This window comes from Staurois parvus, unplaced genomic scaffold (assembly GCF_062004578.1).
Source record: "Staurois parvus isolate SC_StPar_1 unplaced genomic scaffold, SC_StPar_1.0 ptg000011l, whole genome shotgun sequence".
NCBI classification, from domain to species: domain Eukaryota; kingdom Metazoa; phylum Chordata; class Amphibia; order Anura; family Ranidae; genus Staurois; species Staurois parvus.
In genome coordinates, this window is record NW_028317807.1 from 18,480,500 (window position 1) to 18,496,915 (window position 16,416).

A 16,416-nucleotide genomic window follows, 5' to 3' on the forward strand; every position below is an offset into this window, starting at 1 on the left:
TCATGATCCTAAGCATACCACCTCATCAGTAAAGCATGGTGGTGGTAGTGTCATGGCGTGGGCATGTATGGCTGCCAATGGAACTGGTTCTCTTGTATTTATTGATGATGTGACTGCTGACAAAAGCAGCAGGATGAATTCTGAAGTGTTTCGGGCGATATTATCTGCTCATATTCAGCCAAATGCTTCAGAACTCATTGGACGCCGCTTCACAGTGCAGATGGACAATGACCCAAAGCATACTGCAAAAGCAACCAAAGAGTTTTTTAAGGGAAAGAAGTGGAATGTTATGCAATGGCCAAGTCAATCACCTGACCTGAATCCGATTGAGCATGCATTTCACTTGCTGAAGACAAAACTGAAGGGAAAATGCCCCAAGAACAAGCAGGAAGTGAAGACAGTTGCAGTAGAGGCCTGGCAGAGCATCACCAGGGATGAAACCCAGCGTCTGGTGATGTCTATGCGTTCCAGACTTCAGGCTGTAATTGACTGCAAAGGATTTGCAACCAAGTATTAAAAGTGAAAGTTTGATTTATGATTATTATTCTGTCCCATTACTTTTGGTCTCTTAACAAGTGGGAGGCACATATACAAACTGTTGTAATTCCTACGCCGTTCACCTGATTTGGATGTAAATACCCTCAAATTAAAGATGACAGTCTGCAGTTAAAGCACATCTTGTTTGTTTTATTTCACATCCATTGTGGTGGTGTATAGAGCCAAAAATGTTAGAATTGTGTCGATGTCCCAATATTTATGGACCTGACTGTATATTGGTGCTTCTCAATGAACCTATGGTTCACTTAATAGCAATATGCCCTTTACCAAATTCCAGCTAGGTTTCTGTCATTAGCAGAGCCCTTAACAAGGGTGTTGTTTGTTTACATTACTTAGCCCAATCTATCATAAAGTAAACATTTCTACATGCTAGGAGAGGCTACTTCATGTGCTAAAAAGTAAACAGGTGATAACAGAACAGAATTCTTCGAATCTCTGATTCACTGAGACAATAATAGAAAAAAGTGTAATTTGTGCAGTTCATTGTTACAACATACACAATCAATATACAAGGCCGATTTAACAAAACTGCAGCGCAGAAAATTGCACTGTTGTCTACTAAAAACCAAATCAGATTATTTCATTTTCCCCATGTCAATGAGAGAATGGATGCTGGACTGGACAGGTTGCTTTGCGTAACTCCATTGTTCTTCTATGACTCTAGTTTTCATAAAACAGCATCTTGTAGTTTTGCGTTCACATTATAGCGACATCCACACTGAGGTAAGTTTAAAGCAGAATTAAAACCTTTTTTTTCTTTCTTTACAGTCTTCAGTTGCCAATGGAACAAAGTACATGTAGTAACTAGGTGTCCTGTAAAGGCCAAGAAAAAGACCAAACAGTCCATCTATTCCCCTTTCACAATTGCTTCTTTATTTATTCTTACCCGTTTCATCTGGGTACAAATCTAAGCTTGCACCAAACATGTTTAAATTCACTTACTGTTGACTGACTTACTACCTCTGATGGAAGTCTGTTCCAAGGATCAACTACTCTTTTGGTAAAATAATACTGTGAGGTTAATTTTAAATTTTCCGCTTCATGTTTTGAGGTTATTTCCCCATGTTCTTGATCTTAGCAAAAGGTTAATAGGAAACTTAATGATGTGCCAGTGTTATTTTAAGCTTCTAAGTTGCGAAGGTTCTTAAGTTGTTACAAGCTGTTGTATTATGTTTTTGCCATAAATATACATATAATAATCTTTGAATTACAAATAAATATACGATAAAAGATCATGGATTTCACAGAACTATAGATTAGCTAAAGAGACAACACAACCAACACAGCTTGCTTTGCAGCTCCATCTGTGCAATAGGAATCTCAGACTGAGCCATCTGATACGAGAGGAGTCACACTGCTGGCAAATTTCAATGAGTGTGTGGCAGTCCCCATTTGCTAGAAATTAATTATTAGATCAACTTCTGTCGAACAGACATGTTAGAAAACATTTGACGATCAGAAGCTTCAGCCAATCAGCTGTGGCAGCTTATCAGTGTATTCTGTTGGCACTGGGTTCCGCTGTCAGAATACAATGTTCCAGTGATGCGGATACCCTCTCCCACAGAAACAAATCTGTTCATTTTTTTTTTCGTTCAGCCCACTAAACGAAATAAAAACTACCCATCTATAGCCAGTTTTAGACCATTGTGGCACCCAAAAGTATGTGGGGCAAGCAACAGCAAACAATGGCTAACATGCCCTCCAAGAAACCTCATAACAAGAGTATACAGTCAAGGCCCCTAAAGGGCTGCTTGGAGGACCTTCTGACTAAATCCAGAATGCACTCAGACCTGAACATCCACCTGGTAAAACTTGGCAAACATGTGCAGAAAACTAGGTTGCAGCTTTGGGAAAGTAAGCTTTCACAGGGAAGGTCAAAATGCCTGAGTAATGATCTGCCAAATCCACCTAGCAAATGTGGATTGAGAGGAAGCCTTTCCTTTTTGGGAGCCCACAGGTAACACACACAGAATATCTGATTGAAGAATTCAGGCTGTGGCTGCAAGCTAGACTGGCACAACCTTAACTACATCCAGGCAGTGGAGAGCATTCTCTTTGAGATACATAGAAGATGGACAAAATAAAGACAAGACTGTCCCGATTTAAATGAAATGCCAAAACCACTCTAGGTAGAATGGAGTTCTGAGGCCTTAAATAACAAACCCTGTTCTTGGGTAGAACAGACAATGGTTTCTACAGGATAAAGCAGCAAGTTAAGACACCTTCCTGGTCAAAGTGATAGCCACAAGAAAGGCAACCTTGCATGAAAGAGGGGGAAGAGAAAGGTATTTGAATAGCCATTCTAAAATCCCTGTCGCACAGGACGTGGACTTCCAACAGTCAAAGCCAGCGACTGTGAATCAGGATGGAACACCTTAAGAAAGAAGGCCTCTCTGCCACTGGCAGCTTAGGTAATTTTATTGACAAATTTACATGTCCAGAATTTGCACTGTGGATAGGGATGGAACGTGAGTCAGAATGAGCTCCACTTCTCAGGTAGCATTGTTCTGCCTTGATGATTTATATACAGTGTGCTACTGCTGTGGATTGGTAGGATTGGGCCCTGACTGGCAGTTCCCAGAGTAGGGGAGTTCAATCCTAAAGGGTAAGGTGAATTGTCCGGAACTCCAAGATGCTGATCAGCATCCATGCCTCCTATGACGAACATCTCCCTTAACCCGACAGACAGCCCAAGGTTGTCATCAGTGGTACCTTTCGCACCATGGGGAGAAAGGATTTCCCTGACTTCAGTGCATCAGGCTAACTTGATTTTGGTGCAGACACATGGGGTAATAAAAGACTTTTGTCCCATGCTGTGAGGAAACTTAGCATACAGGACTTGCTCAAAGGTGGCTACCATCATGCCCAGCATGCTCATGGAAAGGCTAACAAAGGGATGCTGCAGGGAACGTAACTCCTGCAGTTTGAACTGGAGCTTCAAAAGCTTTTCCTGGAAAAGGAACATATGTTCCAGGGCAGTTTCCAGAACAGGGCCCTAATACTCCAGTTGGTGCAATGGTTCCAGAGTTGAATTTTGGAAATTGTGTATCCTGCCAAAGTTCTGTAGAACTTGCACTGTCTGTTGCACATTGGCATTGAAGTCATCCCCCAAATGCCCTTACAGAGCAAATAAACCAAATACCTTAGAACTGGAGTACCCTGGGCTTGCAGAAGGGCTAAGACCGGGGCAAGCATCTTCACAAATATTCCTGGTACCTTGGTGAGGCCAAAAGTGCAGAAGCACAAACTGGAAATGCAGTTTCTCCCACCACAAAATGCAAGTGGTGAAGACGAGGCAGAAAAATTAAGGTGTGAAGGTACGTATCCTTGATATCCACTGAAACCAGGATGTCCTCCCAATGAAGAGAAGCAATCACTGACCACACAAATTTTAAACGGAAAGCGCCACACGTCCAATGCAGCGAACAGGGTTGTTCTTTTGTTGACAGCATGAAGTGTGCAGGAGACTAGACACAAAACTCCAGCTTGTAGTCCCAGGACACAATGTTTTGAGCCCAGACATCACCGATATCATGGGTGTACATGGTTGCAAAGTCCACCAGATATCCCCTTACTTGCAGAAGTGGGAGCTCCCCTTCATTAGGAACAAGGTTTGTTGCCTGACTTAGTAGGCCTAAAATTTAAAAAAAACTTCAAATTGAAGTTTTCTGCTTAGCCCTGAGTTCTGAAACGAACTCTTCCTGGTCTGAGGTGAAGATAGCTTTTTTCCACAGGCTTCTGTAAAGATAAATGTATCGAAGGCGTTACCAAAGATGCATTCACCTTGGGAAGGCATATGTTCCTTCTGCTTCTGGCAAGGGAGCTCTGCTGATCAGAACTTTAGCCTCATGTGAACCAATAAGAGTTACATACAGTAGTTACATAGTTGGTAAGGTGGAAAAAAGACACTGGTCCATCCAGCTCAACGTGTGTGTGTTCATGTCATTACCATTTCCCACATCCCTGTATACTGTGTTCGCCAAGAAACATATCTAAACATATTTTTGAATTTACCTACACTCCCAGTTGACACCACTAACTGTGAATAGGAGTTCCACAAACTCACTGCTCTAACAGTAAAAAAACCCTTATGCAGTTTAAGACTGTACCACTTCTTTGTTCTTGTATGGCCATGTGTCTTCTTCAGAAACCTAAGATTACATAGTTTCCTTCCAAAGCTAGAGAATTTCCCAACCTGTCCACAAAGAGGAGTAACACTTTGAGAAAGAAGTGCTGTCTGGCTGTAGAACCTGATTTCAGGGATCCAGGTTCTTTAGCTATGTGCTTTGCCTAAACCAGCAAGGCTTGACATGAATGCAGTGGTGGGTTGCATGACTGCACTTGCCAAGGAAAAGGATGCTTTATAGAGGAACTCAAGCTTTTTGTCTGCAGGGTATGTAAGCAGTAGTACATCATCTACTGGAACTGTAAGGGTCCAATTTAAATAAGATACAGCAGGATCCACAGTTGGGACCGTCCACTTTTTGAAGAAGCAATCTTTTGTCAGATATTGTTGTGCAAACTGCTTAGGGGGCACAAACACTGTGTCTGGACAAGCTTAGTTCTTGCATAGAATCTCCTCAGTAGGAGGATGTATTGAAAATGATTTGGTGAGTTTGGGCACTTTCCACAACCCCAACCCTGTCACCTTAGCCCCAAAGAGTTCTGCAGTGACAGCTGATTTTTACGAACCACCTCCATGAGAAAATGCACTATGGTCCTTTGAGATTGGGATGTGTTCTGCTTTCTGGGCATATGTGCCTGAATGCATAGGGCCCTAAGAATGCGTACCACTCAGTACAACTGACAGACTGCAGGCAGTGGGGCTGAACACCACACCTGTGCCGCCCAAAGCATGAAAACACCAGGATTAGATGCACATACCCTAAATCACCAATGTACATGCAACTTAAGGATGGACTCTCCTGTGTCCTATTATGTACGCAAAAAATTGTTATTTTCACTTGACTGTTAACAATTCCTCTCATCCCTTTAACACAGAGTTTTCTGTTAAACACTTATCTGTCTCGGGTTTCAGCAGCCTTCATTGTGTGGACCTGCCTGGTGTCACATAGACGTTCTCCCACAAATGTCTCAGCCAACTATTCTTATTTGTGTGCACACATGCCGTGGCCACATCCAATCCTATAGGTGACCCATATTCCAACCATTCTGCAAAGTACTTAGTGGTGAGCACCGACCCTTGTGGCTGCCTGGGAGGTGACATGGAAGTATGTGTCAAAAAGTGCCATGAAGTCTCCATTCCAAGAAAGAGTGTCTATTTATGTTACCTGTTTTGTGCATCACACTGCAAAAAACAATCTGCTCTACATTTTACTTTGTATAAGCTCAGTGGATACACAGACTCCACAGATTCAGTGGATACATAGAAAGTCAAGCAACGCAATCTATAAACTTATAAATGAAAGAGCACATGCGTCAAAAAGTAAAGCTGACCATACATTAGTAGATTTTAAAACGTTTGTATGAACATTCGTAGCATTTCTAGCTGCAGCCATCTTGAGTAAGGGGAGATGTTTCATGTAGCATTTACTTCCTGGAATACATCTGCCCTTAGATCAGGAATGCAGGCAGGAAGAGGTGTCTAGCTGAGGAAGCTCCTCCTCACCTCCTCCAGATAAACAAATAATGCCCATGAAGACTCCTGAGATGTATGACATCATTTTTTTTTTTTTTTTTAAATCAAAAAGGTTTTATTGAACCCAGTCAAAGACAGGTACATCAGACAAATAGTACAACAGTAAGTCATGCAGAAAAGAAAAATAAAACAGTTACAGGTCCCCTGACCTTAATGTCATCGAGCCGTGCAGTTCATGCAAGACTACAAAAGACTTTGAGTGACCTGGAGGCATTTTTCTAAGACAAATGGGAAACTATACCACCTGCTAAAATTCAGGGTCTCATAGACAACTATTATTACAAACGACTGCATGTTGTCATTGATGCTAAAAGGGGCAATACACAGTATTAACCTCCCTAACGGTATGATTATTTCAGATTTTTGGTGCTGAAAGCGGTACCATTATTTTGCATGGAAATATGTAGTTTTTTTATTGTAGGCTGTAATTTTTTGGAATAACTCACTGAAATTTGTCCGAACAAGAGTCTATTAAACATCCCGGGTATGATAAAATTTGAAACACGAAATCATAAATTATAATTTAATAAATAATCATAAAAAATAATAATATAATAATAATACATTTAATTCAATAATATAATCAAACCGAAAACACTGAAATTTAAAATAGAGCGCCAAGTTCGCACATTGCTGAGCAAAGTCGCAAAATCGTTTTCAGTGTCTGATGAAGAATTTCCCCACGAAGCATTATCACTCAATTCTGCAAGTGGTTCTGATTTACTATCGCTGTTCTCTAGCTGATCTAAACCCGCTTTTGATCTAAAGGGACACTTTTTGGACGCCATGGACATTTCTTAGTTTCCAGGCAGAAAGAACAGACAAAATGCAGGCGGGGCACAGGACAAAGCACTAGGGACAATATGTATGTGAAATGGGTTGAAACAGCAATGTTTTACTATGTAAAATTTGTTTGGAAAAAAATGAAATTTTTTAAAATTTTCAAATGTCCCGCCGCCGCACGTACGTCCCGTCGTCACAGGGACCGGAACACAGAAGCCGGATGCCGACATCGGCTGGAGGAGATGGCCGGGGACGCTGCAGGGGACAGATCGCGGGAGCGCAGGACAAGGTAAGCTCTGTAGGGAATGCCTATGCAGCACCGCATGGTAAGCCCGAGTGTAGCTCGGGGTTACAGCTTTTGGTACTGACATTTTATCCCGAGCTACACTCGGGAATACCGCTAGGGAGGTTAAGAATGAAGGGTATGCAGATTTCTGAGCAGGGGTCATTTGTTTACCTGTTGCCATGTTGTGTTTTATGATTATGTCATTCTGTTATGACTGACAGCTGAATATGAATTCTATACTGTTTTGCCTAGTCACTCATGGTTTCTTTAAAAATGGTACATTCTGTATATTAATTATTCTTCAAGGGTATGCAAACGTTTGAGCACAATTGTAGTTAATTTTGATTGAGAGAGTTGAGTTCTGCTTTAGCCCTGGCTCACACTGAAGCGGTGTGGAATTTGCAGCATTTTCAGTGCAAATTCCGCACCACATCAGAATCGCACCCTGTTCATGCTGTGGGTTCACTGTGGGTGTGTATGTTAAGTTAACAACACCCTGAAAGCAGTCAGCAAAACACAGTGCGTTGTGCAGAATCGGATCGCATAGGTGTGAATACCCATGCGATCTGATTCTAGTGCGAACCCAAAAGGTCTTGCACGTTTTTGATGTGGGTGGGGTGTGAATAGAGCCATACAAAATGTATAGCTCCAATCACACCGCACACAAATTGCACGTGATTTGCACAGGAATGTGGTGCGGTTCCTGTGCGAATCACATGCGATATACCGCAACGCATATATGTGAACCCAGGCTTAAGGTCATCTCCGGAATGAAAACCACATACACTGTTAGAAATTTGTTTCTGAGGAAAGGTATTCATACTGCTCCTTTGAATTTTCTTGCCACTGTGATCGAAAACGAACATTAATTTGACCTCACTAACAATTAGAAAATGAAGCAATCAAAACAAAAAATTGCACACAAAATTTTACTAATGTATGGCCAGGGTTAAAGTTAGGCGTAAAATAAAAATAAAGTAAGGCAGTTTGAGATGCATGAAAAATATAAAGAGTAAAATCAGGAGATTTGATTTGCCTGAAATTTAGTCATAAATCAAGATATTTGAGCAAAATGCAATGATGTCAATGGGGAAGGTGAAATTAAGGTGGTTTTAAGGGTGCAGCAGGTTTTAAATGGCTCCCGATGGTTATGATTTCAGCTATCATGGACCTGTTACCTGTTAGCAGGAAAAAAAAAACTGCATGTTTTGCAGGTACAAAAAGTGCATTTACTATTTTTTAAACAGGAGCCTGAAAAGTATTGTACCTACAGTCAGCAGAACACGGGTGCAATTTCAGACTCCTGCACACTCTCTGTCCAGCTTTCAGCCCGTACCTCTGTATGGACTGACAGCTTGTAAGCTGGAGGGAGTGTGAATAGACTACAATTGTGCTGAGCAGCACGGTGGCGGCCCATTCAAACTACAAGTCTGCTTGCAGCAGTGAAAGACAGGGCTTGTAGTCCTCTCATTCACAGAGTCTTGTAATTGAATGATGGGGCTGAGCGGGATGGCGGACACAGCTTTCAGAATATGACAGTGTTTGTGGGGAGAGTATCCCCCGCCCACTGTCAGGGGAAAGGGGTGATCAAGGGTGAGGGGAGAGTTTGCTGAACATGTTATACCCTAAAAACAGGTGTAGCATGTTCAGTAAGGTGAACTTATCCTTTAACCACTAGCCTACAGGGCACTTATACCCCCTTCCTGCCCAGGCCAATTAACAACTTTCAGCGCTGTCACACTTTGAGTGACAATTGCGCGGTCATGCAACACTGTACCAATATGACATTTTTATCATTTTTTTGTGACAGATAGAGCTTTATTTTGGTGGTGTTTAATCACCTCTGGGTTTTTTATTTTTTCTTAAACAAACCGAAAAGTTTTTTCTTGGTTTTTGTTATAAAATTTTGTAAATAAGTGATTTTTCTCCTTCACTGATGTGCACTAATGAGGCTGCACTGATGGGCACTGATAGGTGGCACTGATGGGCACTGATGAGGAAGCACTGGTAGGTGGCACTGATGGGAATTGACATGCATCACTGATGGGCACTGAAAGGCAGCACTGATACATGGCACTGATATATGGACCTGATAGGCGACACTGACTGGCACTGATAGGCGGCACTGACAGGCACTGATTGGCGGCACTGATTGGCAGCACTGATAGGTGGCACTGATTGGCATTGATAGGTGGCACTGACTGGCACTGATGGGTGACACTGAAAGGCAGCTCAGATGGGCACTGATATGCACTGATATATGGCATTGATGTGGAACTGATGGGCACTGACACAAGGCACTGATGGACACTGACAGGTGGCACTGCTGGGGCTACTCTGATCATCAGGGTACAGTGATCATCAGTGCCCTAATGACCAGTGTACATGTCCCCTCCACGGAAAGCCGATTACCGACTCTCCTCTCGAGTTGTCAGCGTGACAGCTCGAGAGGAGAGAAATGCCAATAACTGGCATTCCCCTGTTTACATGTGATCAGCTGTGATTGGACACAGCTGATCACATGACCGAGCCGACATCTTCAGGTCTTTCCGTGATCGGTGATCTGCTGTGTCCCAGGGACACAGCGCACCGCCGATTGCCGCACCGCGTGCTCCCTGAGCCACGCATGCGCGGTGAGAATGGGAGGATGTCATATAACGTCCTCCCAGAACGAGAAAACCACCTTGCGTCCGTCATATTACTATATGGCGGGCAGAGGTGGTTAAGGGTTTCAGCTTCTGAAAAAGTTCACTGAAATCATTCAGTAACAGATAAATACATGACATGTTGACAAGAGCGAAATTTTGGTTTTATTTTCATACCAAGAAGGCTGAGCAGTGAGACATCTGCCTATGCTCAAACAACTCCATAATGGCACCTGCTGCTATTTATTTTCTTACTTGGTGGATGGATGGATAGATGCTAGACTTGAACAAAAGTTTGTGAGATGACTATTTCTCACAACTAGAAATGCTAGTTACTACAGCTCTACATAGAATGCTTGTATTGCTTGGAACAAGCAGGCTGACAGGTATTTAAACTGTGCCCGGCCAATAGCAGAAGGACAGCCGGGCGGTACTCTCGTCAATCCGGGTGGGCGTCATATGACGTCCTTCCTGGACTTCGCGTAGGACTGCGTTGTGGCAAGATCTGTCACCGGCTGTGTGCCTTGGACACAGCTGATGACAGATCTGGGTATCTGCCCGTTGCCAGTACCATGTGAAATGCTGTGACCAGTCACAGCAGGTCACATGACAATTGTAAACAATGGATAAGGTCCTTTCATACCATCCATTGTATACAATTGTGTCACTAGCTGTGATTGGTCACAGTGATTACATTTACAAACTGGGCTTATCACAACCCATTTGTGTCACGTGATTAGCCATGGCCAATCACAGCTACCCATAACAACAAAACCTGAATTAATCGATTTCAGTCAGTTAAATGCTTGCTTATAGCAAAGAAATTCTTTAATATAACCAATCATAGTGTGTAAAAAAAAATATTGATCACTTCCCCAAAGTAGTACAATGTTACTATGGGAACATTATAATACTCTGGTCACAGTGTATTATGAAAAACAAATCCTAAAAAAAAGAAAAAAAAAATGTAACAAAAAATAAAATCATAAAAAAACAAATTGAAAAAAAATTACTTTTTTTTTTTGTACTGTCACCAGTCAGTGTCCCTGATCAGCGCCACACGATATGACGATGCTGTACTGCACTGGTGACAGTATGTAAATATAAAATTGTGAAAGAAAAATGTTTTAATTTCTTTATTTTCCACAAAATTATGACAAAAAAATTTCAACTTCAAAAAACTCGCCATGCCTCTTACTAAATATCTCAGGCTGTCTGCTTTGCAAAAAGGGGTCATTTGGGGGATATCTGTACTGTCCTGACATTTTTGGGCCTCAAGAAATTAGACTAAATAATAAATACTGATTTGGGTTATTTTCACCAAAGAAATGTAGCAGAATACATTAGCCTAAATTTATCAAGAACATTTATTTGCAAAATTTACGTGTTTTTTTTTACAATTTTCAGCTTTCGTTAATTTATCAAAAATAAAAACCCCAGTGGCGATTAAATACTACCAAAAGAAAGTTCTACTTATGTGAACAAAACAATAAAAATTTAGATTTCATACAGCGTTGCATGACCGCGCAATTGACATTCAAAGTGTGAGAGCGCTGAAAGCAGGGAAGGGGGTAAAAGTGCCCAGTATTGAAGTGATTGTTTACCTTTCAGCCTTTTTCCCTTACCTATAGCTAGCCATGTGGCACCTGTCAAAGGCATTCAAAATTTAACATAAATACTGTGTACACTGTACATGCTTGGCTTTATTCTACAAATTAACTGGTATGAGCTATGGTACCCATTTCTTTAAGTACCGAGACATCTATAAGTTTAAAAAATTTGGTAAACTCAACATTTCATATTCCTGATATATGCCTTTTGTACCTTGGAATCGTATGAAAACGTATCCTGTTCTCTTTGTATTGCTTCCTTTGTGTGAAATTCCTGGTGTTCCTGCCACTCCCTCTGCTTTCCTATTAAGAACTCACCAGACTAGGCATCAGAGCACAGTGTGGTCAGTTCTCTAGCTGTGCTGGGAAATAGTCTGCTCTCCTCTAATGATCAGACTTGCCTTCACACACCCCCCTTTACCCACACAGCCTTAGTGTTCTGCTGTTTCTCCTCCTCCCTTACCTCTTATGCAGCTGAGTACAGAGGGAACGTGATCACTTACAAAACTGAAAAAAAGGTATGTATAATGTTTTTATATGTACACTCAAATGGTTTGCTTTTCATTCCTCTTTTAAACTGAATTGATTGTTTTACAAGGTGAGGGTTTACACTCACTTGGAGCCCTGGTTCACACTGATGCGGTGCAGAATTCACAGCGTTTTCAGTGTGAATTCCGCACTGCATCAGAATCTCGCCCCGTTCATGCAAACCAATGCGGGTGTGTATGTTAACAGCACCCCGAAAGCGGTCCGCAAAACGCAGTGCAATGTGCAGAATCGGATCACATAGGTGTGAATACCCATGCGATATGATTCTAGTGCAGACCCAAAAAAGGGTCCGGCACGTTTTTGGTGCGGGTGCGGTGCAATTAGAACCATACAAAATGTATGACTCCAATCACACCACACACAAATCGCATGTGATTTGCACAGGAATGCGGTGCTGTTTCTGTGCGAATCAAATGCGATATACTGCACCGCATATATGTGAACCCAGCTGAGTGTGTGAAACAAAAGTTTTCTGTAAACTGTGATGCTTGATGCTACCTTTTGCATCGGATATGTTTTCAGGACTTAGCTGTTATAACACAGCCCCATAAAAGCAAACACATTTCCAAATGCAGTAAATATATTGTTTGAGCTGCAAATGTCAGCTTATCATACCTTGTGCTTGGAAGTGTCCCAGTTGTGAACAAGACGAGCGGGTATAATGAAGCCATCGTCCACATGACAGGTACTACAGTAATACCAGCCGCTATAACTACATACTTTTGCTTTCCCATTGGAAAGACCTATGGGTCTTTGACAACCTATAACAATCAAAAGAAATAAATATATTATATATCAAGACTTTAACTTACAGTTAGGTAATATAATACAGTAATAGAGGCATGGCAACTAGAACTTTTTATTATTACCCACCAACAATCTTCGTGTACCTATGGTCCAAATTTTAAATCATATATTCATTTCCACATTGAGTTTCAATTATTTTTAGCATACTTCTATTAAATCTGTAATAAACTCTTGCAAAAAAAAAACTTCTCCCGCAAGTTAAGGGGAATATGAAAGACTTAGCTGAAAATGAAAACATCCAGCGGCACGCTGCCACCACTGACAAGGCTTCTGTTTTCACCCAGTCTTCCTTACGAGTTCATGGGCTCCGGCCGTTTGAATGGCCAAGCCGCAATGGCATCACTCCCGCTCATGCGCATGGGAGTCATGGCCACGACACAGAGCTCTCACGGGATGACAAGAATATGTTGTCCCTTCAGAGCGCATGCGCTGATGATGTCACCGGCTGCATAAACAGTGATCTCCTAAACGAGCACCTTGTATCTACAGGAAAGCTTTATTATACGTTTACCTGTTGGTACAAGTGCCCAAGAGGTGTTTACTACCGCTTTAATTTGAACCATGTGAAGTTTGAAAACTTACTTTTGAAAAATCCCAAACATTTATTCCTGTGAATGCTGTAACACTAATTCACTATTTCACTTCCTCAGAGGAAGTCAGAATGACAAAACGCATCAGGGCGTGACCATCTGTGACGTCAGCACGCACGCACGCACGCACGCACGCCGGGACCATGTGGTGTGATCACGTCACCGCTATTGCTGGGAATCCACAGGAACCAGTGTGTGGTGAGACTGTCACCAGCCGTACTAACGTCAGCCATTTGATTGGAAGGTTTTGCTTATAAAGTGCATTACTTTTTTACTCAATGTGAGTGCATTTTTTAAAAGGGGGGTTTTCAAGGCAATAAATAGGTTTACAGTATTACACTATAATGCTGTTTTATTTTTCCCATATATGGATTGATATCATCTAAATCGGGCTGATGAGGACATTGTAGCATGTGCGATTGATATTCCATTGACTGAAGGTTGCTTTGGGTTGCTGGCTGATTATCCAATTGTCGGGTTACAACTATTCAGCATTAAGGTGCTTGATGTTCTACAGAGTTTCCACTGCTGGTTATTCACCAGCTTCTGGTGAGTGTTGAATTCAATGGGGTGATAATCATTGTAGGATCACATTGATGGTGGATCAATGCTTTAAAGAAATATCACATTACTGAAATGAACTGAACTTTTTTCACATTTTTTATTTTTGGTGGAAGTTTCTTTATTACTTTTTTTTTATCTTGATTGGATATGGTTTATGTCAGAATTATTCCTTTATGACAATTTATTATGACAGAGTACTGTTTATGTGAATTTCTTTAGTTGCTGTTTATTGACTAATTCACTATGCACTGCTGTGTCACAACTCACAGACCTTGCTGTCAGAACAATAGAGGTGTTTAGAAGAGTTTAAGGCGATGGAGTCAGTACAGGAAACACAGCACGTAATCACTGCTTGCATTCAGCAAAGTACCATGGGATAGGTTGTCCTTTAGAAATCAAAAGTAAACCAAAGGAATGAGCAGAGGAAAAGCAAGCAAGCAGGACATCCAGGAAATAGGTGGCCAGCAGACAAAGAACAATCACAAAATAAAAAAAGATTTTTCAAAATAAACAAGTATTTGTACAGTCATGGTTATTATTGCTTGAGCCTTGCATCCTTTGTTCATTTTTTTCCAGATCTGTACAGCAATTTGGCATGACATTCTGTACAAGAGTTTCCTACAATGAAGACTGGTCACTCTGGTCTCATATCTACCCCCCTGTATTTTTCTGTAGGTAGCCAACCCACAGCTCTGTGGAGTACAGTAATGATATTATTATTATACAGGACTTATATAGCGCCGACAGTTTGCTCAGCGCTTTACATTATGGAGGGAGACAGTACAGTAACAATACAGTTCAATACAAGAGGGATTAGAGGGCCCTACACCTTGGAGCTTACAATCTAGGAGGGAGGGGCTAGTGGTACAAGAGATAATTAGCTGTGGGGGATGGAGTGGTAGGAAGAGTAGAGGATTCCAGTATTAGCTGGGGTCGGGGTAGGCTTCCCTGAAGAGATGGGTTTTCAGAGTGCGCCTAAAAGTGAGCAGAGTAGGCGATAGCCTGATAGATTGGGGTAAGGAGTTCCAGAGGATGGGTGAAGCCCTTGAGAAATCCTGGAGACGGGCATGGGAGGAGGAGACAAGGGAGCTAGAGAGTAGGAGGTCTTGCGAGGAGCGGCGAGTACGGTTTGGGTGGTATTTAGAGACAAGGTCGGTGATGTAATTAGGAGAGTACGGTTTGGGTGGTATTTGGAGACAAGGTCGGTGATGTAATTAGGAGAGTACGGTTTGGGTGGTATTTAGAGACAAGGTCGGTGATGTAATTAGGAAAGTACGGTTTGGGTGGTATTTAGAGACAAGGTCGGTGATGTAATTAGGAGAGTACGGTTTGGGTGGTATTTAGAGACAAGGTCGGTGATGTAATTAGGAGAGTACGGTTTGGGTGGTATTTGGAGACAAGGTCGGTGATGTAATTAGGAGAGTACGGTTTGGGTGGTATTTAGAGACAAGGTCGGTGATGTAATTAGGAGAGTACGGTTTGGGTGGTATTTAGAGACAAGGTCGGTGATGTAATTAGGAGAGTACGGTTTGGGTGGTATTTGGAGACAAGGTCGGTGATGTAATTAGGAGAGTACGGTTTGGGTGGTATTTAGAGACAAGGTTGGTGATGTAATTAGGAGAGTACGGTTTGGGTGGTATTTGGAGACAAGGTCGGTGATGTAATTAGGAGAGTACGGTTTGGGTGGTATTTAGAGACAAGGTTGGTGATGTAATTAGGAGAGTACGGTTTGGGTGGTATTTGGAGACAAGGTCGGTGATGTAATTAGGAGTGTACGGTTTGGGTGGTATTTAGAGACAAGGTTGGTGATGTAATTAGGGCAGCGTTATGAACGGCTTTGTACGTCAGTGTTAGCGTTTTGAATTTTATCTGTTGGGCAATTGGGAGCCAGTGGAGGGATTGGCAGAGAGGAGTGGCAGAGACAGAGTGTTTAGCAAACTACTTCTGCAAAATCTGATTTTATAAATGTATTTGGTGCACTCAAACATAATTTGTATAATTTGCGGCTATAAAGGAATATATTTGAATGCAAAAGTTTGTTTGTGGAGTTCAGCTTTAAATACAGGTAATTGTAATCCAGTCCCCAGTTTTTATAGGCTGGAAATAAACTTTAAGTTTATCTGAAGGCATTTTTTTTTTCATTTTGAAGAGTAAGGAAGGGTTATAACCCAAGTCGTTTTTTTTTATTTTTTAAATCTAACATTATAAGTTGTTGGACAGCATAAAGTGAAATTTAAATTAAATTTTAACCATCCCTCACTGAATCAAAGAATAAGAGACTTTTGGCTTTAAATATACATTAAGAATTCTGCAAACATACCAGCTGACTGCAATTGACAGGCTGGATTTTCCAGGCTGATAGCTA

General features: G+C 41.6%; 1 protein-coding gene across 3 annotated transcripts in view; it reads right to left on the minus strand.

Annotated features, from left to right (window-relative positions):
- PLEKHM3 (pleckstrin homology domain containing M3) overlaps window positions 1-16,416 on the minus strand; it is a 250,326-nt gene that overhangs the window by 143,199 nt on the left and 90,711 nt on the right. For all 3 annotated transcript variants that reach the window (XM_089671288.1, XM_089671285.1, XM_089671298.1), the window contains exon 4: window positions 12,706-12,851. In XM_089671288.1, coding sequence (XP_089527414.1) covers window positions 12,706-12,851 — 146 coding nt within the window. The remainder of the gene's footprint in view (window positions 1-12,705; window positions 12,852-16,416) is intronic.